The 27,772-nt window shown below is 54.1% G+C and overlaps 1 protein-coding gene across 2 annotated transcripts in view; it reads left to right on the top strand.

Annotated features, from left to right (window-relative positions):
- Positions 1-5,638: 5,638 nt before the first annotated feature.
- Positions 5,639-27,772, top strand: part of LOC144721098 (uncharacterized) — a 38,978-nt gene continuing 16,844 nt past the window's right edge. Inside the window, exons 1-24 of one of the 2 annotated variants that reach the window (XM_078598470.1) lie at positions 5,639-6,014; positions 6,316-6,369; positions 7,306-7,359; positions 8,123-8,176; positions 9,813-9,866; positions 9,988-10,032; positions 11,736-11,789; positions 12,662-12,706; positions 13,719-13,772; positions 15,862-15,960; positions 16,687-16,731; positions 17,926-18,024; positions 18,618-18,671; positions 20,124-20,231; positions 21,169-21,222; positions 22,108-22,206; positions 23,054-23,107; positions 23,601-23,699; positions 24,291-24,344; positions 24,899-24,952; positions 25,377-25,430; positions 25,644-25,697; positions 26,609-26,653; positions 27,429-27,527. In XM_078598470.1, coding sequence (XP_078454596.1) covers positions 5,934-6,014; positions 6,316-6,369; positions 7,306-7,359; positions 8,123-8,176; positions 9,813-9,866; positions 9,988-10,032; positions 11,736-11,789; positions 12,662-12,706; positions 13,719-13,772; positions 15,862-15,960; positions 16,687-16,731; positions 17,926-18,024; positions 18,618-18,671; positions 20,124-20,231; positions 21,169-21,222; positions 22,108-22,206; positions 23,054-23,107; positions 23,601-23,699; positions 24,291-24,344; positions 24,899-24,952; positions 25,377-25,430; positions 25,644-25,697; positions 26,609-26,653; positions 27,429-27,527 — 1,566 coding nt within the window. In that variant the 5' untranslated portion in view covers positions 5,639-5,933. Of the gene's footprint in view, positions 6,015-6,315; positions 6,370-7,305; positions 7,360-8,122; positions 8,177-9,812; positions 9,867-9,987; positions 10,033-10,052; positions 10,197-11,735; positions 11,790-12,661; positions 12,707-13,718; positions 13,773-15,861; positions 15,961-16,686; positions 16,732-17,925; positions 18,025-18,617; positions 18,672-20,123; positions 20,232-21,168; positions 21,223-22,107; positions 22,207-23,053; positions 23,108-23,600; positions 23,700-24,290; positions 24,345-24,898; positions 24,953-25,376; positions 25,431-25,643; positions 25,698-26,608; positions 26,654-27,428; positions 27,528-27,772 lie in introns of those variants that run through there. The other variant, XM_078598471.1, reaches the window with a different exon arrangement.

Below are 27,772 nucleotides of genomic sequence, written 5' to 3'. Positions count from 1 at the left end.
ATGAAGGGTGAACTGTAATTCTAACAGGATGACATCAGGTGATGTTTAAATATATAGCGTCATACAACGTCTGTAGGTGCACGTTAAACAAAATGCTGTCTGCAATGATTTATCAGCTTTATTTGCCGATATTACACTTTAAATAAATATCGTCCTCTCCCTTTTAATGCGTAAAATAATGCGTGAAAATATAAAATCACCGAATAACAACTGCCAAACGTTTTGGGAAATCGGTTTGTAATTATAAAATTGGTCAAAACAGCATCACGATCTACTTAATGAGAAGTGCTCGTGCAAAACAAATTCACTCAGACGTAATCGCAGGCTACAGTACAAAGTGAATAGCGCAACACTCTACCACACTCCACCACACTCCACCACACTCCACCACACTCCACACCACTCCACCATACTCCACCACACTCCACAACGCCGTGTGAGCGGCGTAGAGGCGGCGCGTGTGCGATTTCGTGTGGAGGCTACGCGTGAGCGCTGTGCACTGCTGTGTGTGTCTGGCAGGAGAGTACAGATGACAGTCAGCTCACTCATACCATGGGCGAGGTGAGAGTCCACCACCTACACACACACACATACACACGTACACACACACACGTGACGTACAAATGACACGCAACCTGCAGCACGTGTCTTACAGGATAGACATGTACACAGACAACATGCGGCAATACAGCACGCAACAGTACAGGGCGTGCAGCACACATCGCGTGCAACAAATAATACCGAAGGGAATCAGGGTACACAAGGCGGCGCACTGTGTGCACGCGTCGCGGGCGTGGCGAGGCGCGGGCGGCTCGCTCCCTCGGCGTGCCTGGCTGGTAGTTTGCATTTATCAACGTGCTTGACATGACGCCGACTTGTGATTGTGGGCTTCTCACGACAACCCAGCACGCTCCTCGTGCACCCACCCACCACACGTATTTCTGGTGCAAAGTAATTGCACGGGTGGCGCGATCTAAAATGAAATGATTAGAATCTTAGTGACATCTTCATCGGCCCCTTACTCGTTCCCATTTCACTTCATTTCCCATGACTCCCCACGCGTGTAACCTTTCATCTCGAAGTGGGCCCATTTCCGTCCTCCCTCTAATCTCCACGCCACGGGGCCGCGGATCCTCCTCATGCTGCCCACAGCGGCTATTCATCACCACCAGGCAGTGTGCCCTCGACTGGTGGGTCGTGCTTGGTCATGAACAGACGCAAAACGTCAAAGTGCCCATTTAACCAACTTGTCCGATTCCCTGCAAACGACTCACAAACGAGGGCGTCAGTCATCTTGCCCGTCGCTGCAACAGACGGAGACCCGTCGCGAGCGTGGGGCACGGCCCAGGCTGCGCCCGGTCGCCCTGCCGAGCACTGACGACTCGTGTGCTGCTGCTTGTCTCCACAGAGGTTCGCTGCCCAGTACAAGGCTCCCGTAGGACCGTCTCCTCCCGGCGCCCCGGTGAGCAATGCGGCCAGCACTGTACATACGAGTTGGATACCATCACCCGGTGCGCTGTCGCGTGGCATTGTGAACAAATGGTCACATGGAATAGATATTTACCCCGGATGAAATGCTTCCTAGGCAAGGCCTGGTTGCCAGATTGCCAAGTTAACCTCAACCTATCCGATATAAAGAGAGCTGAGTCCATGTTTAATACCCTGTGACATTACACATGTCGAATAATACGTAAGCCAAAGCCTTGTTTCATGCGAATTGCACAATAACATCGTGAATGAAATTACTTTATGTGAATGTTGTTGTGTGTTTGCGTGTGTATATCTGTATGCATTTATGGGGAGCGGTGACGTAGTGGTTAGCGCGCTGCGCTACGAACCCAGCGACCCGAGTTCGATTCCCGCTCATGGCCAACACCACCAGTGAAGATTATCTGCACTGGTCCTGGGCCTTCCCTAGGTCGACTCAGTCTCAAATGAGCACCTGGTGTGGTGTATAGTAAACATCACCACTAGGGAGATAAAGGCGGCCGGGCGTGGTGCTAGCCATCCACCCCTCGTGTACCGTGCCGTCCTTCATGGCGACTTGTTAAAAGCACTTGCCCCAAAATTATTTTAAGGCTATACTGGGGATCTTTTTGTTTGTAGATGTGGGTAGATGTAGCCTACACGGCGGTACGTCACTTCGATCATGACAACCACGGTGGTTTGAATTCTGCCCATGACGCCCATTGGTGGCTATGGTTGTCTAAATCAGACGACTTTGGCCTCCTGCAAGTCGACCTGCAAGTCGACCTGTCCGCTGTGGTCGATGTCAGCGCCACCCTCGCTGGGTGCCGGCCGTGTGTAACTGTGTGAACGTGTGTAACTGTGTGTAAACGTGTGTGGCTGTGTGTAACTGTGTGTGTAACTGTTGTGTAACTGCGTGTAACTGTGTGAACGTGTGTGTAACTGTTGTGTAACTGCGTGTAACTGTGTGTACATGTGTGTACCTGTGTGTGTCTGTGTGTAACCGTGTGTAACCGTGTGTAACCGTGTGTAAACGTGTGTGTAACTGTGTAACTGCGTGTAACTGTGTGTACTTGTGTGTGTGTGTAACTGTGTGTGTAACTGTGTGTATAACTATGTGTGTCTGTGTGTAAACGTGTGTGTCTGTGTGTAACTGCGTGTAACTGTGTGTACCTGTGTGTAAATGTGTAACTGTGTGTGTACCTGTGTGTACCTGTGTGTGTGTGTAACTGCGTGTAACTGTGTAACTGTGTGTGTATGTGTGTGTACCTGTGTGTGACTGTGTAACTGTGTGCCCCTGTGACCACAGGGACCCATGGGACCACGCGGGGCACCAGGACCCGCCGGTTCCTCCGTGAGTACACGCAGCTCCCTGCACCACACACGCAGCCCCCTGCACCACACACACAGCCCCCTGCACCACACACGCAGCCCCCTGCACCACACACGCAGCTCCCTGCACCACACACGCAGCTCCCTGCACCACACACGCAGCCCCCTGCACCACACACGCAGCTCCCTGCACCACACACGCAGCTCCCTGCACCACACACGCAGCCCCCTGCACCACACACACAGCTCCCTGCACCACACACGCAGCCCCCTGCACCGCACACAGCTCCCTGCACCGCACTCACAAGAAACGGCCCAGCCACCATCGCGTTTGTCAGCGAAGGGTGAACGACGCAGAACGGATTTCATGATTTGCATTCGCCAGTTTCAGCAATGTTCCACTAAACACATCACAACCGGGATACTTTACAGATCCACATCCTTCTCACGAAACATCCGCAAAGCACGGCCCCCTTGGGTGAATGTGCTCTGAGCGCGCTCTCTATCCACCGTGACGTTACTGGCATGAACGATCGCTGTAGCTGTGGAACAATAACCAGAGTTGGTTCCCTAAGCTCAGCGGTCTGCACTTGCAGTGGACTTTGCTGGCGTGTGTCATGAGGTCACAGGTCGCATGACATTTCAAACACTGAGATCGCGTTCGTCCTGGGGTTTGAGGTGCCCCTAATAGGCCGTCTCAATGAGCTGAGGGTCGGAGTTTGAACTCGAGATAGGATTGTCATTGTAACCACGAGTTGACATCTCCTCGCACGTACAGGGAGTAACCAACGCCACGGATCTCCTGCTTCTGTCGGGATTTCTGGCACTGAACAATAACTGGAGAGTTCAGATATCAAAACAATCCTGAGCGTCGTCGTTGTCGTGTAGAATACAAATAACAACATAGATAAGCAGACAATATTTCGATTTAAAGCTTTCGTGACTGCAGGGATTCATCTTCTTGGTTCTTTCGGTAAAGTCAAGTTATATTATTTTATTATGTTTTATTTCTATTATTTTATTACTTCCCTTCTACGTGACTTTACCGAAAGAACCAAGAAGAAGCAGACAATATGTTAGTAGGGTGCTTGGGGAAGTTGCCTCTACATTTTCAGCTGCAGTTGAGGGTTTGTGGAATAAACGGTTTAGTTATTTGCATGAACTTTTATCGCCTACATCCACTCTACCATCCCTCCCTCTACCATCCCTCCCTCTGTCTCCCTCCCTCTGTCTCCCTCCCTCTGTCTCCCTCCCTCTGTCTCCCTCCCTCTGTCTCCCTCCCTCTGTCTCCCTCCCTCTGTCTCCCTCCCTCTGTCTCCCTCCCTCTGTCTCCCTCCCTCTGTCTACCTCCCTCTGTCTCCCTCCCTCTGTCTCCCTCCCTCTGTCTCCCTCCCCCTGTCTCCCTCTCTCTGTCTCCCTCCCTCTGTCTCCCTCCCTCTGTCTCCCTCCCTCTGTCTCCCTCCCTCTGTCTCCCTCCCTCTGTCTCCCTCCCTCTGTCTCCCTCCCTCTGTCTCCCTCCCTCTGTCCGCACGTGGTCCGTCCCTCTCCAACATCGTCCAGCGTCGCCCATCTTTTTCTTCCTCTCCGTCTTTCCCCACAAAGATTTTCCCCGACCACCTCACTTCAACTCATTCCCTCTCACTCCCACCACCGGCCAATCACCTCCTTCATTCCCTCTCACTCGCACCACCTGCCCAATCAGCTCCTTCATTCCCTCTCACTCCCACCACCTGCCCAATCACATCCTTCACCTCATTCCCTCTCACTCCCACCACCTGCCCAATCACCTCCTTCAACTCACTCCCTCTCACTCCCACCACCTGCCCAATCACCTCCTTCGACTCATTCCCTCTCACTCCCACCACCTGCCCAATCAGCTCCTTCACCTCATTCCCTCTCACTCCCACCACCTGCCCAATCAGCTCCTTCGACTCATTCCCTCTCACTCCCACCACCTGCCCAATCACCTCCTTCAACTCACTCCCTCTCACTCCCACCACCTGCCCAATCACCTCCTTCAACTCATTCCCTCTCACTCCCACCACCTGCCCACTCACCTCCTTCAACTGATTCCCTCTCACTCCCACCACCTGCCCAACCACCTTCTTCAACTCATTCCCTCTCACTCCCACCACCTGCCCAATCACCTCCTTCAACTCATTCCCTCTCACTCCCACCACCTGCCCAATCACCTCCTTCAACTCATTCCCTCTCACTCCCACCACCTGCCCAATCACCTCCTTCAACTCATTCTCTCTCACTTCTAGTCACCAGCCCAATCCATCTTCTCTTCCTCCTCTACCTAACTGATCAATGAGTCCTTCACATTCTTCTCCCACCCGATGTATGTTTGTCTTCCTTTACGATGGACGTGGTAGAATATGAGGTCAGCACAGATGTGACTTTACGATGTAAATGTGTCCTCAAGACACGGTTTGAGGAAGTCCAGCACCGCATGGCAGGGCGCCTGTGGGCCCCATGAACCCAGCGCCTGATGGGTCGAGCCCTCTGCGCGTGTTCCGGAGTCTTCGTCGTCAGCTCGGCGTTCCCTGCTCGACCACTGCTGAGGAAACCTGCCCTCTAAACATTACGGCTAAAATGCGACACACCCTCGTTGGAAATGTGCTTTAGTTTGTTTATATTTATTCAGCAATTGAATTGTCTTAAACTCAATTGGTGCCAATGCGGCAGTTAAACTTTCAATTTTGGCTCCGGGCGACACGCAGGAGGCCACTCTGCATGTTGAATTCCACAGCGCCCATTCGATTGTCTTGAGGGGCTCCCACAAAGCATTGCCCGGGTAACATTACGTCCATCGACTTGTCGCTTTGCGCATCGAGACGCGCGGGCAAAAGCCAAATCTCTTTCAGATTTTCCGCACGGATGGGGGAATCGATTTGGAAGTTTCACACAGGCCTCGACGTGCAGCTGCGCTGATGTGAGATCGTTAGACGTGTCCACGAGGGGAAGAGACCGCGGTGTCTCTTCCACTCAAGATGCTGCCGCTGCCTCCGACTCGGCGTGATCCGTAGCGCAGCCACGAGGTGTCCCCACGACGTCGCGCAGGGCCACGCGGTACCCTCCCAGTCCGCGGCCTCCGCCTGCTGTCGCCCACCGGAGAATGCACGGCCGTGATGTTCCTTTCCCTCCGTGTCCCGCAGGGTCCACCAGGATACCCAGGCAGCCCCGGAGAGCCCGGCGAGAGCGGACCGAGTGTGAGTATGAGGCGACGCGCACGGGTGCCCACGGGTGTCTCACACCTCGCCATCCACACCTCGGCAGCTTCAACAGCAGACCACGAAACAAAATATACTGAACCATCGATCGCTCGCTCACTAGCTACCCACAGTTCTTAAACTCCGATGATGTTAAAAGGTAATCAGTGCTGATATTCTTTCGAATTCCCATCGAATATCACGAGGCACGCGAGAATATAACTCATGGCGACGGGTGCCGATGAGCGTGAGAGCGGAGATGTTGAGGAGTGACTCGGTGCCAATGTCGCGTGGGGTGCAGGGCCCAGCCGGACCTCCTGGACCCGCAGGGCTCAGCGGCAAGAACGGAGAGGATGTACGCCAACATGGACACTCACACTCACTCACACACACACCAGCACACTCTCACACACACACACACACTCACTCACACTCACTCACACACACTCACTCACACACTGGCACACACACTCACTCACACACTCTCACACACTCACTCACACACACTCACTAACACACTCTGACACACACACACTCACTCACACACACCAGCACACACTCACTCACACACTGGCACACACACACCAGCACACACACCAGCACACTCACATACACACCAGCACACTAACATATAAAGCAGAACCCACACATAAATATCAAATATCTCACATTCGCCATGAGACAGACATAGTCCCAACCACACCAGCACGCCCTCCAGGCCATATGCTGGGTGCGAGTAGGTGGCCGTCGCGCAGTGAGTGTCAGAGTGACGGGTTGGTGGGTGGGTGAGTGAGTGAGTGAGTGTCAGAGTGACGGGTTGGTGGGTGGGTGAGTGAGTGTCAGAGTGATGGGTTGGTGGGTGAGTGAGTGAGTGTCAGAGTGATGGGTTGGTGGGTGGGTGAGTGAGTGGGTGAATGATGGGTTGGTGGGTGGGTGAGTGAGTGGGTAAATTATGCATTGGTGGGTGGGTGAGTGAGTGGGTGAATGATGGGTGGGTGGGTGTCAGAGTGACGGGTTGGTGGGTGGGTGGGTGAGTGGGTGAATGATAGGTTAGTGGGTGGGTGGGTGAGTGACGGGTGGGTGGGTGAGTGTCAGAGTGACGGGTTAGTGGGTGGGTGGGTGTCAGAGTGACGGGCTGGTGGGTGGGTGGGTGAGTGGGTGAATGATGGGTTAGTGGGTGGGTGGGTGAGTGACGGGTGGGTGGGTGAGTGTCAGAGTGACGGGTTAGTGGGTGGGTGGGTGGGTGTCAGAGTGACGCATTGTGACGATGCGCGTCCATCCTCTGCTGCAGGGTGAGCCAGGCAGGCCAGGACGGCCCGGAGATCGGGGACTTCCAGGTGCACAGGTGAGACCATCCACCCCGCCCCCAGCCCCCCAGCACCACACGCATTGCTCCCCACAAAAACGAGTTGGTGAACGTGGAGGTAGGAGATAGTTGAACTAATTTAAACAGCAAGAAGTACGGTCAATACTCTTTCCCCTGACGTACTGTACGTCTACTGCGTGTTCAGTCCCTTGTTTGCCAATTCGCTGCTGGATGACGCTGCGTGGGTCGCGGGGGGTTATTGGACCATACTTCACCGCGCTGGTCAGTGCTGTTTGAAGGTAGCGAGCATAGAAGTCCAGTATAGTAGAGTACAACAGAAGAGTGCGCTCTGTGTGCCTGGCCCTGCGATGGTCCCCCCCTCACCCCCCCACTAACCCCCCCCCCACTCACCCCCCCCCTATTCACACCCCCCACTCACCCCCCCCACTCACCCCCCATAATCACCCCCCCCCCCCACAGATAATAATCGAACTTTTATATTTGAAGACAATGATCCTTGATTGCGAGGAAATAGCCTGCGACGATGTTGTGGTGGTAGTGGAGTTGCACGCACCCCCTCGTGTGCCGTGCCGCCCTTCGAAGGTGTTCGCTAACAGCACCTGCCCCAGAAGTGTGTTGGCGCTATACGGGGGGTCTTTGTAATTGCCGCGTGCGTAGCTGCTGGAGTGCGTAGAGCGATCTGGTGCTGGGGGGCCCTGCCTCGTCGTGCTGGAGGGCGAGGGCTCTGTGCGCGTCAAGACGCCTCTCTCATGGGACGTCACTGTCGTTGTTGTGTCTCCAGGGACCCCGTGGATTCCCAGGAACCCCAGGTCTCCCTGGAGTCAAGGGCAGCAGAGTGAGTGCCACCAACACACGGCTGCGCAATGCCACGCGTGCTCTTTCACACGTGGACTGCCGAAGAAAACGGGAACTTCTTTTCGATTGTGGAGTTGTACTTTTTTTTGAGGATGGCAATCTTATCATACCTGTCAACCCCTTATCAGTGCCTATCTTATTACAGACCAATTCAGACCTTATTGGCCACCCCGTGCCCTTATACATCTCAAGGTTCATCCTACAAAGTACCATCACAAGGGAGAAACACAAACAAATAGACAATTTATTTTGCCCGTATCGAAACGGCTGTTCGTCGTATGGCCCTGAAAACTAAATATCCCTGAACAAGAACACGGGGTAAACCATGTGGGTTGACGGGTATGCAATCTCAGGAGTTACATTGGAGTCAGAAAACAAATACACGTTAGTGTTGACTTCCGCTCAAGAATAAAACAGCAATACATACTTCAGTCATTCCAATCAACCACTTGATTCATAAGAAATATTTTATTTTAATCTTCAACGGTCAATGATAATATCTGATTTTCAAAGTCGTCCATTCGTGATAGGCCGATGGCAGAATGTGGTGGGCTCATGTGACGAGGCGAATAACCTCCCAGGCAATCCTTGACGCCTGTTCTCGGCTAACAGCTCTGAGTATGCGCTCACAAACTATAAGTAGCAAACAAAACAAATCTCCATTGTCTTCATCTTGAGCCTTAAACAGGTTAAACCGATGTGTTACTCTCATTCAATCAGCTGATTACAGCACATCAACCCGTTAGCTTGAGAAGGTTAGACGTGTAAACAAGTCATCTTTTGGGTTGTAAATATTCTCGGTGTTTCTGCAGAGCGAATTGAAATGCTGTCGTATTCGCGACGCGTTCACGCCCATTGCGTGTTGTCATCTTGAATATGAACCATTGCGAGTTGGGGCTTCGCTTCCGTGGCAATGCCACCCAGGGGGCTCCTCAAGGCTCAGGGGGCTCTGTCCCTTGGGCCGGGCCTGGTCAACACTCAGCTGTGGATGGTCAAAGGTTGACTGAACTCTCCAGGAAAAAAACTAAAAAAAACAAGTGAAAATGTGTTAATGAAATAACTGGTTATTTTATGAGAATAAACAACCCTTGTTTCTGTAGTATATATGAAGTAGAGTTGGCTACAGATATCGGGCGACCTGCTGCTGTAACTCAGCCACCCCCACAGCGCCGTGGCTGGCAGGGGGTGCTTGCCCCCCACACTTCTAAGTTCCCCATCACCTAAAGAGGCGCTGCCCTTTACAGCTGCGGCGGGCGAGGGGGGCTCGAGCAGGACAGGCGACAGACGAGAGAGAGAGACAGCAGATGGCGTCGTTGGGCTGTGACATGTCCACAGGTTCACTTTGCCCGTGTCGCGCCCCACTCCGTGAGTGTGTGTGTCGCTCCCCCACCTCCCCTTGAAGCAAGGGCACACGCTAGTGGGGGGGGGGGGGCTGGTACAGAGAGCCACGACGGGTACGGTGCGAGCCGGCTGAGCTGACAGCAGAGCCGGCTCGCAGTGTCCCGCTGCTGCTGCTGTTGGAGGGAACGCGAGAGGTGAGTGCGTGGCGGCAGTGGGACAGCTCTACAGGGCGCTGTCTCTCTCTCTATGTCTCTCTCTCTGTCTCTGTCTCGCAGGGATTCAACGGCAACGACGGAGCCAAGGGAGACACTGGCCCCGCAGGAGCCAGGGTGAGTGCTGCCTCTCCATCCCGGCTCACGGAGCGTGCGCACCCGTCCCACATTCACAGTACGCTGTGTTGTTGTGTGCGCCCGGCTTGTCTCACTCAGCCTGTTTGTTCACCTTCGGTAGGGCGAGGCTGGCACGTCTGGATCGAACGGAGTCGTGGGCATTTCTGTGAGTTGCGCACTCCGTACATCGCCACCGTGCCAGGCAGCGCGTGCCGCGTGTCTTGAGAGTCGGCGGGGCGAGCGCCCCTTGGCGCTGGTTGAGACATCGAGAATCTGGAGCTAGGATTTGAAATGCTTCCGTTGGGCTCCTTCTATCGTCACCAGTTGCAGGTCACGACCGTCATGTAACCAACACAACGGTGCTTCACCGAACCCATTTATTGTAATAAATTGTTAATTCTATGGAGAGACAGGTCCACGCCAGAGGAACGTACATACTTAATAGCGCACACACACATCGGGGTGTGTATGATACCAGAGTTGGCTCACATAGGAGTTCGCACACTTGTGTGGGAGGTGTGAGTTTGACCAGATGTGATCACGACCAATATATGAGTGTAGATCTGATTACAAGTGATTGGTAGATCAGGATTGTATTGTCATTTGTAATGTGTTGCAGACGCATGATTGGAAATTCAAATTCATCGCCATAGTTTCGCCATATGCGAAATACTAGCGGGCAGTCCTAGTCTTCTCAGTCAGTTGTATCGTATTCATGACTTTATAATGTCACCTTTAGTTCCGTATTGTAAGCTAACAGGACCCTGCGGGGTGGGCTGGTAGGAATGAATAACCAAAGAATATAAACATAATGTATTATTACACTTGTTTAGCCAGGAAAGCCCCACTGAGTCTAAAGGGTCCTGCCAAGTGTTTGCAGTAGGGGGCGATGTTGCTACACCTAATCGGACGATACGAAGGGAGAGTTTGAGGCCTAGTTCTAGGCTTTAGGCCTAGCTGTAGGCTTTAGGCCGCTGTGAGTTAATTTTTAATTTAAATGTTTTAATTATTTACGTAAAAGCTTTAAATGTAAATGTTTCTATTTAAAAACATCAGGGAATGTAACATTGTTAAACATTAACTCCCTTTCACACACGCGGGGGTACGATACGAAGGGAGAGTTTGAGGCCTAGTTCTAGGCTTTAGGCCTAGCTGTAGGCTTTAGGTCGCCGTGAGTTAATTTTTAATTTAAATGTTTTTATTATTTATGTAAAAGCTTAAAATGTAAATGTTTCTATTTAAAAGCATCAGGGAATTATAAGGGAATGTTATACTTGTTTAGCCAGGAAAGCCTAATTAATTTAAATGTTTTAATTAAAAGCTATCTGAGGGAATTATAAGGGAATGTTACACTTGTTTAGCCAGGAAAGCGTCACTGAGTCTAAAGGTTTTTGTAGGGTCATGCCAAGTGTTTGCAGTAGGGGGCGATGTTGCTACACGGACGGACGGACGGACGATATAATCTATTGTAGGCTGGTTCACTTCGTTCCTACCAGTATAACATTATGTTATCCACTACAGTACTCTAAACATTTTTCCTATTTATTTGGCGAGTGGGTGGCAGCGGGCATAGCGGAGAGGACGGCTGTGAGGTTTCTGTGGTGGCGCGAGCCAGAGGCCAGCGCCGTTACACACCCTGACATGCACCACTCTCACCGCGTCTTCACACGTGTCACGCTCGCAGCGCACGAGATTGTAGTCGCTTCCCTTCACAGTACTCGAGCACAGAACTTGATACGGCCACACATGTACACGTCGGTGGTGGTGCTGCTGCGGGACGACGACTGCGTGGCTGTGTGTGACGCGTGTCTGCGTGTGACGCGTGGCTGTGTGTGACGTGTGGCTGTCGCTCCGTGCGCTCTGCCCCAGGGTGGACGTGGCTCTCCGGGAGAGAGGGGCCGCCCCGGACCCAGCGGCCCGGCCGTAAGTCCCGAGCACTCCACGCGCTCTCCGCGAGTACGGGTTCCCCTGAGTGTGCATGAGCGATCATTGATGACGATGAAGACATGCGGAGGTATAGCAACGTTTTGCTATATGATCAGTTTTGAATACCCAGTCAAGAGCTTTGAGAGATTATTTAAAGGTAATAGCTTCTGAAGCCCTTCCTTCTAAGGGCCAGGCGCACAGCCCAATAAGCCCATCGATTTGCCGATGCCAACCCATCGTTGATGGGACCTCTCTAGCGAAAGTGAAAGCCTACATTTTCACTTACTTTGGTTTTGTTGAGATGCGTTGCTCTTGCAGCACACGCGTGCGCACGCACGATCGCACGCGTGCGCACGCACAATTGTTGGTTCAAATACTCGACTCATTGGATAACATGAAAATCGTTGACAGTAAAAGTCTCAACCTCCCATCCGTGTGTGCCGCTGGACGGGAGGTGACGGGCGGACTTTCGTGACGTAATCATTATCAGAAGCCACGTCATGCTGGATTTGGCTGGTTAGGGGGTTCTTGCCTTCAAATGTAGGATGTGAGGGTGACCCCCATATCTTAAGGGGCCGCAGTAATCAACCACAAAGCCAGTACAGGAGTCGAATCCAATGTTTTGTTGGTTAATTGACATAGCCGTCCCAGCTCCATGTGGAACTGTATTTACGGCCAAAAACAAATGCATGAAAGCAAATATATTCCTACGTCCACGCGATTAAATGTCAACAAAAACTAAAATATGAATATTATGGAATCTCTGTGACAATGCGTGTGATGTTTAACCCATGGTGTCTGTCCATCTTACCCTGGCAGTCCGTGTGCCCGCGGGCTGTGGGCTAATGCGCGTGTCCGTGTCCCCGCAGGGAGGCCGCGGCAATGACGGACAGGCCGGAGCCGCCGGGGCCCCAGTGAGTGACCCTACCATCCTGCTCTGCTTTACTCTCACCTGGGTGGCAGGCGGCAAGGCCACATCATGTTCAACTCGCCTTTTGCCCGTCCAAGGGCGGGTGTATTGCAGTAAATCTGAAACTTGCAAGCGAAAATCCGCGACGTGATATTCATTGCATCCATTCGTGTGCAATTTGTAAGGGCGCGGTGACAGACCTATTTAATTTAAAGGTTATAATCCCTTGTTCATCATGACGTCATTTTGACTTCGAGCGTTACGGAGATCACGTGACGTGAGGGTTCTGCCTTTGTAGTGAGGGTTGTGAGTTGACGCCGAGGAGGGGGGAGGAGGTGCCTCGCCCCCCCATGTGGAGTGACGTCACCCGCTAATGATTATTAATGAGAGGGGGGGTGTCCATTTGGAAGACGTCACCTCTTCATGATTTTTAATGTGGTGGGCTGTTCGATGTGGTGTGATGTCACCTGCTCATGATTATTCATGAGGGGGGGGGGTGTACATGTGGAGTGACGTCACCCACTCGTGATTATTAATGTGTTTCACCCGTTCTAAAGCTGCATTTATTTACTCATGGTAGGGTCCCTAAAAATCGCAGGCCCCAGGCTACACCACTCTAAATTAATCTGGCCCGCATTTAAACATTTAAAAAAATATCTCAAGGCATAGGTAATACACTATTTTACAATGAAATGCACCATAATTTAAGAAAATCTTGGACTAAATGTATCACCCATAAGGGTTTGCTAAGTGTTATTGTTGATTCATGGTGAAGCAATGCATTGCCTGTCTGCAGGCTCTTAGCATCTCCGAGTGGGGATGTGTCCACGTGTCCATGTGACAACATGGTCACAGTAACAAGTGGAAGCAGTGACTCATCTTCTGCGGGGTTCATTCAACCAGAGACCACCGCACACGTCGCAATCCTCACGACAGGATCGAGTTGACCGCGGTGACATCTGTCGAGTCGTGGCTGACCGCACGTGCCCTGTGTGTGACTGCGTGTGCCCTCACAGGGCTCGGCTGGACCCGCAGGTGCTGCAGGCTTCCCAGGCGGCCCAGGCGCCAAGGTAATGCCCCTCTCGTCTTCACCGCGTCTCACAGCACGGCGCCTTCCTCTCTGACCTCTCACAACACGATCGCGCTCGTAGCAACACCTCGAGGCGAGAAAGGGCCCCGGTGGTTTCACTTGGCCTCCACAAAGGCTTTCGATCGATGAGTCCAAGATTTGTGACGCGCCATATTGAGCAAAACGTTGAGATGGAAGTGCGGATGGCACGGATAAAACTAAAACTCACGCAGAAGAGAAAATGAATGTTTTTTAGTCCAATCTCAAAAGCACCGAGCGTCACGGCTGAGCGAATTTCAGTTGGCAGACTCTTCCAGACCGCCGGGGCGGCTGCAGATGAAAAACTCTGGGAAGTTTTATATCCTCTGGCCTTCATGAACGGTATCTGAGGGGTGGCTTTCTTTTATAAGGTGATGTTCACAGATCAACTCATGAGCGCTTGGTTCAAAATGTGTCCTTTGCGTGCTGCGTTTTAAAAGCCACGCACACAAGGCAGCCACTTCCCATGGGCGCGGTCGCGTGGGCTGTGTCGGAAGAAGCAGCGTGACATCTTGGCTGTGGCCCTGGCAGCTGAGACCAGGCCACGTCGTCGACGGGGGCTGTGCTCTTCTCTGCCACTGACCCAGAGCCAGTTGAGGACAGTCTTAGTCCCTATGACGAGGGCAGTCTCGGCTCAAGTCTGTGGACATCACAGCATGATGGGAGGACTAACAAAGTACCCTGCAGATCTGCTAGGATGATTGCAAATGTTCCTTGGTCAACCTGTCTTGAGGTACAAATATTCATTAAAACTACATTAAACAAACCTCAAGGAGCCTAGGCTATTAGTGTGCCTTCGTCTCACATGACCAGTCAATAATGATCGTCTAATCAACAAAGATCTAAGGTAGTCAGAGGAAACTCCCCGCTCAGGTGACACACAAGCGTGCCTCCTTACTAATCACCAAGTACCCCACGTGAAATTATTTTACAGAAATAAACTAAGCTCGCTGGAAGTAAAATCTTTAAGACGTGATTGTGTGACAGTGTGTGATGGTTTCACGGTGTGTGATGGTGTCGCTATGTGTGGTGGTGATGATGTCACGGTGTGTGATGGTGTCGCTATGTGTGGTGGTGATGATGTCACGGTGTGTGATGGTGTCGCTATGTGTGGTGGTGATGATGTCACGGTGTGTGATGGTGTCGCTATGTGTGGTGGTGATGATGTCACGGTGTGTGATGGTGTCACTATGTGTGGTGGTGATGATGTCACGGTGTGTGATGGTGTCACTATGTGTGGTGGTGATGATGTCACGGTGTGTGATGGTGTCGCTATGTGTGGTGGTGATGATGTCACGGTGTGTGATGGTGTCGCTATGTGTGGTGGTGATGATGTCACGGTGTGTGATGGTATCGCTATGTGTGGTGGTGATGATGTCACGGTGTGTGATGGTGTCGCTATGTGTGGTGGTAATGATGTCACGGTGTGTGATGGTGTCGCTATGTGTGGTGGTGATGATGTCACGGTGTGTGATGGTGTCGCTATGTGTGGTGGTGATGATGTCACGGTGTGTGATGGTATCGCTATGTGTGGTGGTGATGATGTCACGGTGTGTGATGGTATCGCTATGTGTGGTGGTGATGATGTCACGGTGTGTGATGGTATCACTATGTGTGGTGGTGATGATGTCACGGTGTGTGATGGTGTCGCTATGTGTGGTGGTGATGATGTCACGGTGTGTAATGGTATCGCTATGTGTGGTGGTGATGATGTCACGGTGTGTGATGGTGTCGCTATGGGTCGCGGTGATGATGTCACGGTGTGTGATGGTGTCGCTATGGGTCGCGGTGATGATGTCACGGTGTGTGATGGTGTCGCTATGTGTGGTGGTGATGATGTCACGGTGTGTGATGGTGTCGCTATGGGTCGCGGTGATGATGTCACGGTGTGTGATGGTATCGCTATGTGTGGTGGTGATGATGTCACGGTGTGTGATGGTGTCGCTATGGGTCGCGGTGATGATGTCACGGTGTGTGATGGTGTCGCTATGTGTGGTGGTGATGATGTCACCACGGTGTCTGACGCTGATGGCGCCGCCGCTTGTCTCCAGGGTGATGCCGGTCCCCCAGGCCCCCGTGGATCCGATGGAGGCGCTGGCGGCCGTGGAGAGATGGGCCCCCTGGGTCCCAGCGGCCCTCCTGGCCCTGCTGTACGTCCTCTCCACTGCACGCACACACACACAGCATCCACACACACACACACACAGCATCCACACACACACACAGCATCCGCACACACACAGCATCCGCACACACACAGCATCCGCACACACACACAGACAGCATCCACACACACACACACAGCATCCACACACACACAGCATCCGCACACACACACAGCATCCGCACACACACAGCATCCGCACACACACACAGACAGCATCCACACACACATACACAGCATCCGCACACACACAGACAGCATCCACACACACACAACATCCGCACACACACACACACAGCATCCGCCCCTCGCTGCTAGGCGACGCTGACACCACCACAGCACTTATGCCAAGCTGGGTGTATTTTGAGGCCGCGTGACGTATCGAAGGCTCGCTGACAGGATATCACCGGACCGACTCAGGCACTATGGGTTCACTGACCGAGATGACCGGCAGATGCACCACGTGTCCTCCCCACTGTATCAACTCACTAAGTTTTAGCCACCCGGCACTTCACATATTGGAAGTGACTGCCTCCAATTGCCGAGCAGCATCCTTCACAGGCCTCCGGCCCAGAGGCCGACCTTGACGCCGTTGGGAGCAGTCATCGCCAAGCCGAGCCTCGGCGTGCGTGGGCACCCAGCCACAGGGCCGCCCTGGCTGGAAGTGGCCGGCCCCCGGAACGCGTTTAACCCCTCGCTCTCTTCCTAACAGGGCACGCCAGGTTCTGACGGACCGCAGGGCCACAAGGGTGAGATTGTGAGTACAAGCAGGGGTCGCGCGTCGGCTGCATTGGATCTGCCATGTCACACGCTGCTACTCATCATCATCACCGCCACCACCACCACCTTCACCTACATCGTCTCCTCATTCTAATGAAACCGCCTCGGGCGCTGTGCATCTGTCAGGGTCCACTGCACAGATTCCTCCACCTCGGTTATCTCTCCACGTGTTTCTCACCTATCTACTGCTGCCCTGCCACTCGTGTTGTTTGCAGCTTGTATATTATTATTAGTCTATTTAGCAAAGCCGAATTTCCTCGAATGTGCATTGCCCACGTGATAGTTATGGCGTGGACTCAATACTGTTCTGAAATCATACACATTGATAGTTTTATTTGAATACAGGAATGTGAATGTTGCAATAAGTACATAGCAATCTGTGCTGAAATGCAGATAAGGACCACACAGCATGTGTTCATACTCTTACATGGTTAGAATTCTGCTGAGAGTGGCTGTTCTTCACGTGATTGATATCTTGGGCTGTTGGCCTGTGTCACAGCTTCCCACTGATGTTCGAGCCTACGTCGATATTTTCCTGAGCGCGTACAAAGTTATTTAAATATATTTTCCTTCATAATCTTTTGGGAGTTCCGTAGTTTCGATACATTAAAAATGTGGTCAGTTGTGTGATGATGCTGCTTCACCTGCCTGCACCGTTGTAAAAACGACCTCGCGATGAAAACGCAAGCGGGTTGGGATTTTGTGTGTGTGTACGTGTGTGTACGTGTGTGTGAGTGTACGTGTGTGTGTGTGTACGTGTGTTTGTGTGCGTGTGTGTGTGTATACGTGTGTGTGTACGTGTGCATGTTGAACTTCTCCCGCACCGTACGTAGCCACCCGTGCTAATTGGAGGTGCTGGGAACGACAGCAAACTAAACAAGACAGCAGTTGTAAAGAAATTAGTTTTCAAACTAAATTTTAAAGTGCATAGCTCCAGGGGCTTCCTAATATCGGAAGGAAGAGCGTTCCAGACGACCGCAGAAGCGCATCTGAAAGCGCGCGATGCAGTGACCTCCTTTGTTCGATGCTGCGAGGGTGACTGGAGTTTGCGTGTTGGTGAGGCAGGGAGAGTGAGGCAGGGAGAGTGAGGCAGGGAGAGTGAGGCAGGGAGAGTGAGGCAGGGAGAGTGAGGCAGGGAGTGTGAGTTTGTGCTCTCGTCCGCTGTCTGCAGGGAAACGCCGGCAGCTCGGGAGCCCCAGGGTTCCCAGGAGAGCGCGGGGCCCCCGGCCCGGCCGGAGGCGTTGGAGCCCCAGGACCCGTGGGAGCGAACGTAAGCAGGGCCCAGCGCTCACCCAGTCCTCGCTCACCACACCCATTGCACACTCACCACCTCACGCTCACTCCACTCACCACACCCATCACGCACTCACCGATTAACGCTCACCGCACCTGCGATGCGCTCGCCCGCCCCACCGCTCCTCCCGTGCGCTCGCTCGCCCCTCGCCGCTCCTCACTCCCACGCTGGGCCGCTCGCCGGGCACGGTCGCCGGATCTGGCCGGCGCTTCGTCGCCTTACGGTCTCCGTCGCCCGGCAACCACCTCCTCGAAGCGGACGACCCGGAACGTCGGCTCTCCTGGATCCCCCTCACCGGCTTCCCTCACGCAAACGCTTCCTGCTCCCTTCCCCTGTGCCCTGCTCCTAGACCCCAACGTCTCTCGTCCCACTCTCATCCTCACTCTCACGGTCCCAGACGTGATGTTCACCGCCTGTGCTCACCGCCCCTGACGGTGACGGGTTGAACAGACCCCAGGCTGGGATGTGAACTCCTCGGCGTGGGTCGTGCACGCCGCGCGGCGCGACACGGCCGGAGCGTGCGCCTCACAGGAGCGCTCACACCCCCCCTCCCCCGCGTGTGCGTGCAGGGCGAGGCCGGGTCACCAGGGTTCAAGGGCGAGTCCGGTGGCAGGGGAGACCCCGTGAGTACTCGCCTCGCTTGCCAGCGCGCCGGGCAACGCCACGTCGCGGATTCAAACAAACGCCACGGCTGCTCGCTCGGGTTGATCCGGTGGAGCTGTCCGCACAAAGAAAAAGATCCCCCGTACAGCCCGTAACAGACTGTTAGGGCATGTGCTGTTAGCGAGTAGCACCTATGAAGGCCGGCACGGCACATGACAGGGTGGGTGGCCAGCACCACGCCCGGCTGCCTTTGTCTCCCCAGTGGCGATGTTTTCACGCCGCACCAGGTACTAAAATTAGTTGCCCAAGGGGAGGCCCAGGACCGGTTAAAAAAATCGTCACCGGTGTTGGCCATGAACGGGAATTGAATTTGGGTCGCCGGCTTTGAAGCCCCGCACGCGAACCTGTGGCACCTTCACGCTAAGTGAAGCTTCCTCACCATGGGTACAGCGCACACGCTTTCTACACGAGGGATCGTCAGTCGTCAGCGACCGTGGTGTTCTCAGTGATGCATAGACACAATAACGACAATAACAAACCAGATGGCGAGGGGACGCCCGGTCGTGCGTCCGGTTCCCCGCGGCCCTCGGCTGCTGGCAGCGGCGGTGACGTGGCGCCCGCTTGTTGCAGAGGTTCAAATCGAGCGGCCGCCCTGGTAATCACTGTGGGCGTAATCGCCATAGCGATGCCACGCGACGTCTGCTGCACAGTGGACGTTAAAGATCCCGTGACGTCGTTCGCAAGGGAAGGTCGTTGTGTGCCGGCATCGGGATCCAAATTTCCGAAGTTCTAACATGTACCGCTTGCTGCAAATTAGGGGTTGCACACAGCCACAATCACCGCCCCCTACTGACAGCAGATGACTGCCTGTCAGGTGCCGAGTCACCTTGTGCCCTCAGCTGCTACGGGCGATGCCCTTTCACGTGTTTGAGATGGGACGTGATGCTGAAGCGCTGTGATATGCCCCAGCATATAGGGCAGTGTTATATCAAATACAAATCAGAATTATAATTTGAATTATTGGCAGGGTTCACTTTGCTGTCGTATCAGCTGAGGCTCAGTTTAGAGTGGGGCGACAGTCGTCTCCGCTGGCGCTGCTGAGCCGCTGACGCTCGTGCTGTGCGGTCCACGTGCGGTGGAAGGTGCTGCGTCAGCGGTGTTCTCGTACGCGTCAATATAGCCCACATCTGTGCGCGGATTACAACGAGGCTGATTAATTTGTATCGTTTTGCAAAGCCTCTTTGGTCTCTCGACAGACCGTGGCAAATCAAGCTCCGAGCTTCTATCAGTTTAGCTCGAAACAACTCCCACGCCGCGTGGTTGCAGCTCGACTCCTACAGCTGCCGCCTCACGGCTCCGCACTCGGCCCGCAGGCTTCGAGGTGGCGTCCGTAGCGATGTGGCGCTACCCACAGCGCGCTCCGCGTGACCTCTGACCGCCCCCGTTCGTCCCCCCCGTGCCCCCACCCCTAGGGCTCTGCTGGACCCGCCGGACCCCCCGGCCCGTCAGGACCTGAAGGCCGTCGCGGCGCTCGCGGGGAGGCAGGACCGGGAGGGCCCCCAGGGCCGACTGGAGAGAGGGTAGGCCACTGATCACGCACTCCGCAAAGCTGATGATGCAGTGCTTCTCATTTCACTTGACGTCGACTGTTACACTGGGAATGTTGTTCTCGAGATCAAGGGCCGCAACTGTTAGATTTTAACAATGAACAAGAAAGGGGCATTGCAGTGGCGACAGGAGGGCGTGGGTTCGATCCCGGCCCCTGACTCCTGTATATTTGGAGTTTGCGTGTTCACTCTCCGCGTGGTTGCGTGGATATATCTCTGGGTTCGTCCAGTTTTACCCTCAACATTTTGAGACGTGCGTTTAGATGATTTGGCTCCGACTATGAGTTCTCACGTGTGATGATGTCAGCCACTTCGATGAGCTATTGCGTGTGGCCAGGTCGCCTTTGATAAAAAGCTAATAGCTCAGTGGCCTTCCCCTGGTCAAATAAAAGTTTAGAAATAAATAACACGTGAGAGCCACGGCACCTGTCCTGTTGTACCTGAGGTCAGGTCCACCGCAGTGTGAAGGTCAGCAGAGGTCACCGGTTACACCTCTTGGCGTGGCAGTTTCTTAAATCTCCCCCCTTGCGTATGTCCACCCAGCAGTGTGAATGGGGTCGCCACAGGTGGGTCACGTGGGGTAAAGTGTGGGGCTCGCACCTCTTCCAAGACGTCTGACCAGCGTGGAAAAGCCGGCCAAACACCCTCTATAGGGGTTCCCGAGAGCTCCCTCCAGTGGACGCTTCTCCGCCAGCAGTGGCGGGAGCAGGGAATTTGAGGGCTGCGCCTTTGCCTTTTAAAGAAGACGATTGAGGTGTTCCCGCTCGTGATAGACAGCCTTGTAGGACCGAGTTGCTGAAAGTTCGGAGTTCGCCTGCTCGTGACGAGTTTTGTCAAATGCGCACGTGCATCCGCTGTGCCGCCGCTGCCGCCGCTGCTGCTGCTGCTGCTGCTACGTGCGTCTGTCTAGGGGTCTGGCGGTTCTCCAGGAGCTCCAGGTGCTGATGGCCTTCAGGGTGAAAGGGTGAGCACCGACAGCGCTCGACACTCACACACGAAGACAACGTTCCCCCATATATCCTTAACCAGACTGTTGGGGTAAGTGCTGCTAGCAAGCGCCTATGAAGGTCGAAACGACACACGAGGGAGTGGGTGGGGAGCACCACGCCCGGCCGCCTTTGTTTCCCAAGTAGCGTTGTTTACTACACACTGCACCAGGTACTCATTTGAGGCTGAGTCAACCTAGGGGAGGCTCAGGACCGGTTCAGATAATCGTCGCTGATGTTGGCCATGAGCGGGAATCGAATTTGGCTGGCCAGGTTCATAGTGCAACATGCTAACCGTTATGCTGACGCTCCCCACAGAGGTTGAGCAGTTCGGATCCAGTGGCCGCCCCGGTTATCACTGTGTGTCTAACTACCGCAGTAATAATACTGAGGGCTGCTTCATGGTGGACGTTAAAGTTCCTTTGATGTTATCTGTAAGAGTAGGCCATTGCGTGCCGATGTCATGGTCCAAATTACCAGAAGATGTCCTCATTTTGGATCACACACAGCGACCATTGCAGCCTAACGTGACACCTGTGCAGGTTGCTGCTGGAAAAGGCTTTCCTGGTAAACCAGCATAATGATAATAATAACAACAATAAACACACGGAATCACACAAACACCCACAAACGCACTTGTAACAACAACAACAGCAGCTGCCGTTCGCCACCGATTGGCGGCGACATCACGACGACGCCTGTGCCACATGAAGTGTCGAAGGCTCGCGGACAGGAGGTCACTGGACAGACCCAGCAGTGTAGCAACGGTGTCGTGGGTTCGGAGGCACCAGACACCTTCGGCGTGAAATCGTTTGGTTGAATGGTTAGGAAGCTTCCGTGTGCGCGTGCGTGCGTTCCGGCAGGGCGCTGGTGGGGAGGTTGGGCCTGGAGGCCCCGTTGGGCCCAAGGGAGAGTCTGGAGAGCCCGGCATCTCTGGCTCAGCAGGCATCCCCGGCGCCAGGGTGAGTGAGTCCGTGCCGAGCCAGCGCGAGCGCCGCTGCCTCGCGCCCTCCCACGTCTCGCGGCTAGGGGAGACCTCATCGCCGTAGCTCGTCTGGCACCCTCTCCACACCGCAAGAAGGCCTGGGTTTAATTCCAGACTCGGGTGCCTTTCTGTGTGGAGTGTGCATGTTCTCCCTCTGTTGTACGTGCCTTTCGTCCGGGTTCTCCGGTTTCCTCCCAAAAAATAAACCATGCAACGTAACTCGTGTTGGCCATCTTCTTGGTTCTTTCGGTAAAGTCACGTAGAATGGAAATAATAAAATAAATAAAATAAAACTTACTATTATTTTATTATTTCCATTCTACGTGACTTTACCGAAAGAACCAAGAAGATGAATCCCTGCAGTCACGAAAGCTTTCAATCGAAATTTAGTATTGGCCAATCATCCCGATGCCACAACAACTTACAAATAACTCAGTAGGGATTACAAATAGCAACCACAACATCGCCCTCCTACTGCGGAACCTTGGCAGGGCCCTCCTGATAAAGAATCTTGAGACTCGGTGACGCTTTCCAGGGTAAACAAGTGTAATATATCGATAAATAATTACGAAACATGACCCATCAAGTGCTTACCTGAAAAGTTTTAGATTTCAGACGATTTTTTATTTGTCAATCACTTGACAGGATGTCATTTCGTAGGCTCATTGCCAGAACATGTGAACTATTATACGTGCGTTGTTGACATTGTGCTTATACACGCATTCCTGTTCGATTTCTTACGCTGGCTGTAATGGCGCGAGGTGACGCGCGCGATTTGTTTGAGCTAACACATCGGATGTCTCCCACGCGGATGTCTCTCACAGGGTCTGACCGGCAGCCCAGGAAACCCCGGGCAAGATGGGAAGACAGGACCCGCGGTGAGCTGAATGGAGGGATGCTGAGCACTCACAGGCGGCCCTCGCCCCGAGACAGTGCCGCACGCGCCCCTGGCAACGAGGCGACGCAGGCTCTCACCGGAGCCTAGCTTGCACTTGGAGATTCACGGAACGTTCCGAATGGCCATTTGTCGCCAGATACCACGGTGTGACCGCACCGCGATCTTTTTAGTCTTAGCAGTCCCCACGTTTGTACCTCACTTGGCCGCCCAGGTCAACATGGCACCCCTGAGCAGCTGCGATGCGTCCTTGTGATAGAGGCGAGCCATTCCAGCGAGCATAAGCTGCGTGCACTGGAGACACTCTCTCCCTCTCATCGCCTATATAGTTATTTGGCAAAGCTGCTGCGGACACAGAGGATCCGCCACCCTCTTCGCCACGGAACGGCTCGCGTGAGATTCTGACGAGAGCTGCGGGTGTGACGCGGGGTGCCGTAACGTCCCCCCCCCTCCCCTCCCGTGTGTGCCGCGCACAGGGCCCCGTCGGTGGTGACGGCAGCCCAGGCTCCTCCGGTCCCCCTGGACCACGTGGCCAGCCTGGAGTCATGGGCTTCCCTGGAGGCCGTGGCTCTCCGGTGAGTCGCACGCCGCACACGGCGGTCTCTCGGGGCTCGGGGAGACGTCACTTTGATTCCGGCTCCTTCCGCCGTGGTCGTCGTGCACGCCCGCAGGGGCCCAAGGGCCGAGGTTTGGGGTTTCCGTTGCCTCTTGGGTTCCACAGTGGCTGCACAGGCCTCACACCTCTGGTGGTCTGCAGTTTTTGAGAAATAACTTGTTCTTGTGATAAAACTAGGCACGTTATAATAATGACAAATTCTTAAGTGCCATAACATGGCACGCCATTACAAGGATGGTATGTCGTGATCAGTTTAAACCCAAGAACCATTTTCATTGCCCGGGTGCTCCTTTCTCCGTGCGCGCCCTCTTCTGAGTCGCTCGAGTTTCGGTGTTCCCACCGAGGAGCCTCACTTTTGGGCCTCTTCTTGGGCCCAAGAGATGTACTCATTAAGTGTAAATTATTGCGTGAGCATTCAAATCTGTGGCTGACCAGCCTGATGTTTTGCCGTATCCGTGAAGGTGTGTGCGATGTACGGTTGCATGTGTCAGCATGGCGTGTGTTGCCATCCATGTGTTTTGACGGTGTGTTGTTCTTCGTGCACGTGCAGGGAGACGGAGGGAAGTCGGGAGAGCGTGGAGATGTGGGCCCAGCCGGTGGCGTGGTAAGCTTCTCTCTCCTCGCACCCAGAGCCCCGAGCCGCATTGTCCGCAACCGCCCTAACGGAATGAACGCCGCCGGCGTGGACGAGCAGGGGGTTGAGAAGCTAGTTTTGGTCTCCGTGTCACGCGCTGGCGGACGCTCCTACTTGACCCACTCAGCAGTACTGGTCCCCGGGTTCCAATCAGGGCAGTGATCTGGATTAAGTTGGTCCTGAGGTGTAATGTCTCGTTGTAACTCGGTCACCTGTTACACAAATCATATCTCGTTTCCTAACTGCAGTAAAACACTTGGCGCTGTGCACCTGATTTGCTCTCATAGAAAGGATTGTTGCTTCAATAAGAGTCCGATAACCTATTTAGATTCAAATTGCATTCTTAAAGGTGATCTGCGCATATCGGCTGTTGGGTGAAATGACTCCCAGCCGTTTCCAGATAACGTAACGAGCGCTTAGCTCTGTCGACTTTTCACGTTCGCTAAGAATTGTGACCGGCGACGATGGCGGAGGTGAGGCCTGTTCAATCTGACGCGCCGCTCCGCTCCTCCCCCCTGACACAGGGACACCCTGGCAAGAACGGAGACACCGGCGCCCCCGGCCCTGCCGGACCAGCTGTGAGTCCGGCTGCACCGCACGCAGAGTGAACGCACGCACCACACGCAACGCACGCACCACTCGCAATGCAACCACACGCACCGCACGCACCAATCGCAATGCAACCGCACGCAACGCAACCACACGCACCGCACGCACCGCAACCGCCAATCGACACCACGTGACAGGTGTGTGACGCGAGTGGTGTGACAGGTGTGTGACGCGCGTGGTGTGACAGGTGTGTGACGCGCGTGGTGTGACAGGTGTGTGACGTACATGGTGTGATGCGTGGTATGACTGGTGCGTAACTGCGCGGTGTGACGCGCGGTGTGACACGTGGTATGACTGGTGTGTGACTGCGTGGTGTGACACGCGGTGTGACACGCGGCGTGACGCGCGTGTGTGACGTGCGGCGTGTGACGCGCGTGGTCTGTGTGTCTCCAGGGAGCTTCCGGCGAGAAGGGAGAGCAGGGAGCGGCAGGTGGCCCCGGGTTCCAGGTACAGCAGCGTGTCAATGTTTACCTTCAACAAAACATCCAATTCATATTCCCTGCGAGGTCGCCGTTATTTACGTGACATTTTTATTTGCAATGTGAACGATCCACAAGACAATAACATCTAAATTCAGAATGTATACTGGCACCACCCTGGTGCCAGGATGGTGCCGGTGTGGCGTGCACGATGCTCACTCCGTGTTGTGTGCTCCCGCAGGGTTTGCCCGGCATGGCTGGAGCTCACGGAGAGGCTGGGTCGCCAGGAGAGAAGGTAACGTTCCTCATCGAGGCCCTCGCCAGGCAGTCGCACTTCAGTGTTCTTGTCAGGCCTGTGACATAAGAACTAAAGAATAATCATAACTCAGTTTGCCACAACTGTTCACAGCATCGGAGTGTTTTAGTCGAGTGAAGCGGCGTTTGTCGAGCGTTGTGAGCACATCGCACCGTGGACTTGAACGGGCTGTGGGAGCTCGCAGCATTGGCGGCTGAGCGTTTGACGAGGACGCTTTACGATCACCCGTCTGAGTCGAACGCTTGAGATTCGCAAACAGAGCGATGCTGTTATTGATGAACGAAATTCATTCCACTCTGGTTGTCAGTGAATACAAAGTTTACCAGTTGTGTAGAATATCTTCAGGATATCTTCAGTTAATTGAATAATTTTACTGTGATCCTCTTCCCATCAAAACTTCGCAAGAGGATGGTGTCCACACGACACCACGATGCACACTGTCATGTTCAGCTGTACATGTACAGCACTGCTCGATCTTTTATTTGGTTCTGCCCACAAGTACAATGATGCGATTGTTGTACTGCTCTCTGTTGGCCACCGCACAATCCAGCTACGTCATCGTATTCAACTCAATCTATTCTAAGTTTGCAATCCAACCCGACCAGCCCCAGTTCAACACCAACGCAGCATCAATAAGACCTCGGCTGCATTAACAGCATGGGCTAGCGGTGATCACGTGAACATCCTCCGACCAACAGTCGATCAGAACTCGCCCGGAGGCCGAGCTCTTCTGCCCTCTGCACTGCCAAAACACCGACGCCGGGTGGAATGTGAACGCTCGCTCACCCGCACGGCGAGGCGGGAGCACTGTGTGAGCCAGGGCGAGACCCGAATCGGGACGTTCGGGTGTGAGCGGATCTCGGAGTAAACGCCGTGCCGTGTTTTCCCAGGGAACCCCCGGTGAGTCTGGAGGAGCCGGGCCGTCTGGATCTAGGGTAAGGAGCCCTGACTGCACCGACGCACGGCTACCGTGCGGCATCGTGCAGCACGCAGAGTACACACTCAGTGTGCAGCATCGCACAACACGCAGCGTACACACTCAGCGTGCAGCATCGCACAACACGCAGCGTACACACTCAGCGTGCAGCATCGCACAGCACGCAGCGTACACACTCAGCGTGCAGCATCGCACAGCACGCAGCGTACACACTCAGCGGGCAGCATCGCACAGCACGCAGCGTACACACTCAGCGTGCAGCATCGCACAGCACGCAGCGTACACACTCAGCGTGCAGCACATGCTGGGCGTGATAACTCTACAATAACTATCGGGTTAGCCACGGGAGTTCTCCTCGTGCTGTCACGATCTCTACGGCCCTCGAGGTCGAGCACAGCGCTCGCTCGCTCGGCGTGGTGATGGCGTCCCTCCCGTCGGTGCCTCCGTGGCCCCCGCGTTCCGAACCGTGCAATCCACTCCCGGCGTGAGCGAGATTCTTTCTCAAACTCACGACCTGCGGTGAATAAGAATCAACTCGTCAACAGCCGACGCTTTCTCTCTCGCCATGGTGCCGTCGGCAATATGACATTGCTGATGATATTTAGGCCAAAGACCGGGCCTCATGCCGGTCTCTGCTCGGCAATGTCGCATCTATAGAGAACGCAGAGACTGTTTTGGTCGAGAATCTTTGCGAGCAGTTTGAATGGCGCCAGTGGAGATGGTAGCGCCCCTTGCCGTGACTCACTGAGCGACCGCTTGTGCTGTGGCTGCAGGGCGAGCGTGGATCTGCGGGACAGAGGGGAGAGGGTGGGCCTTCTGGCCCCACCGGCGCCACTGGAGCCCCTGGATCCCCCGGAAACGATGGAGCCAAGGTGAGGCCACCAGCCGCGCCAGCAGCCGCAGTAGCGGCAGCAGCAGCGGTTTCACACAATCACCCCCACCCACTTGATAATAACAGTCATCATAATTATTGAGTACGTTTGGTATTGGTGCCGTTGCAAGGCTATCACGAAGGAAGGCACTGCTGCGGTTCGCAGACGCAGTCCGCGGAAGTGTCGCAGTGGGGGCGATGTTTCCGCGTGTGATTCCAATCGCGTCATTTGCGGTGTGATTTTTG

The sequence above is a fragment of the Lampetra planeri genome, chromosome 10, assembly GCF_965212315.1.
Source record: "Lampetra planeri chromosome 10, kcLamPlan1.2.h2, whole genome shotgun sequence".
Classification (NCBI taxonomy): domain Eukaryota; kingdom Metazoa; phylum Chordata; class Hyperoartia; order Petromyzontiformes; family Petromyzontidae; genus Lampetra; species Lampetra planeri.
The sequence above is the reverse complement of the archived record's forward strand: the minus strand, read 5'-3'. Positions and strand labels throughout refer to the sequence as shown.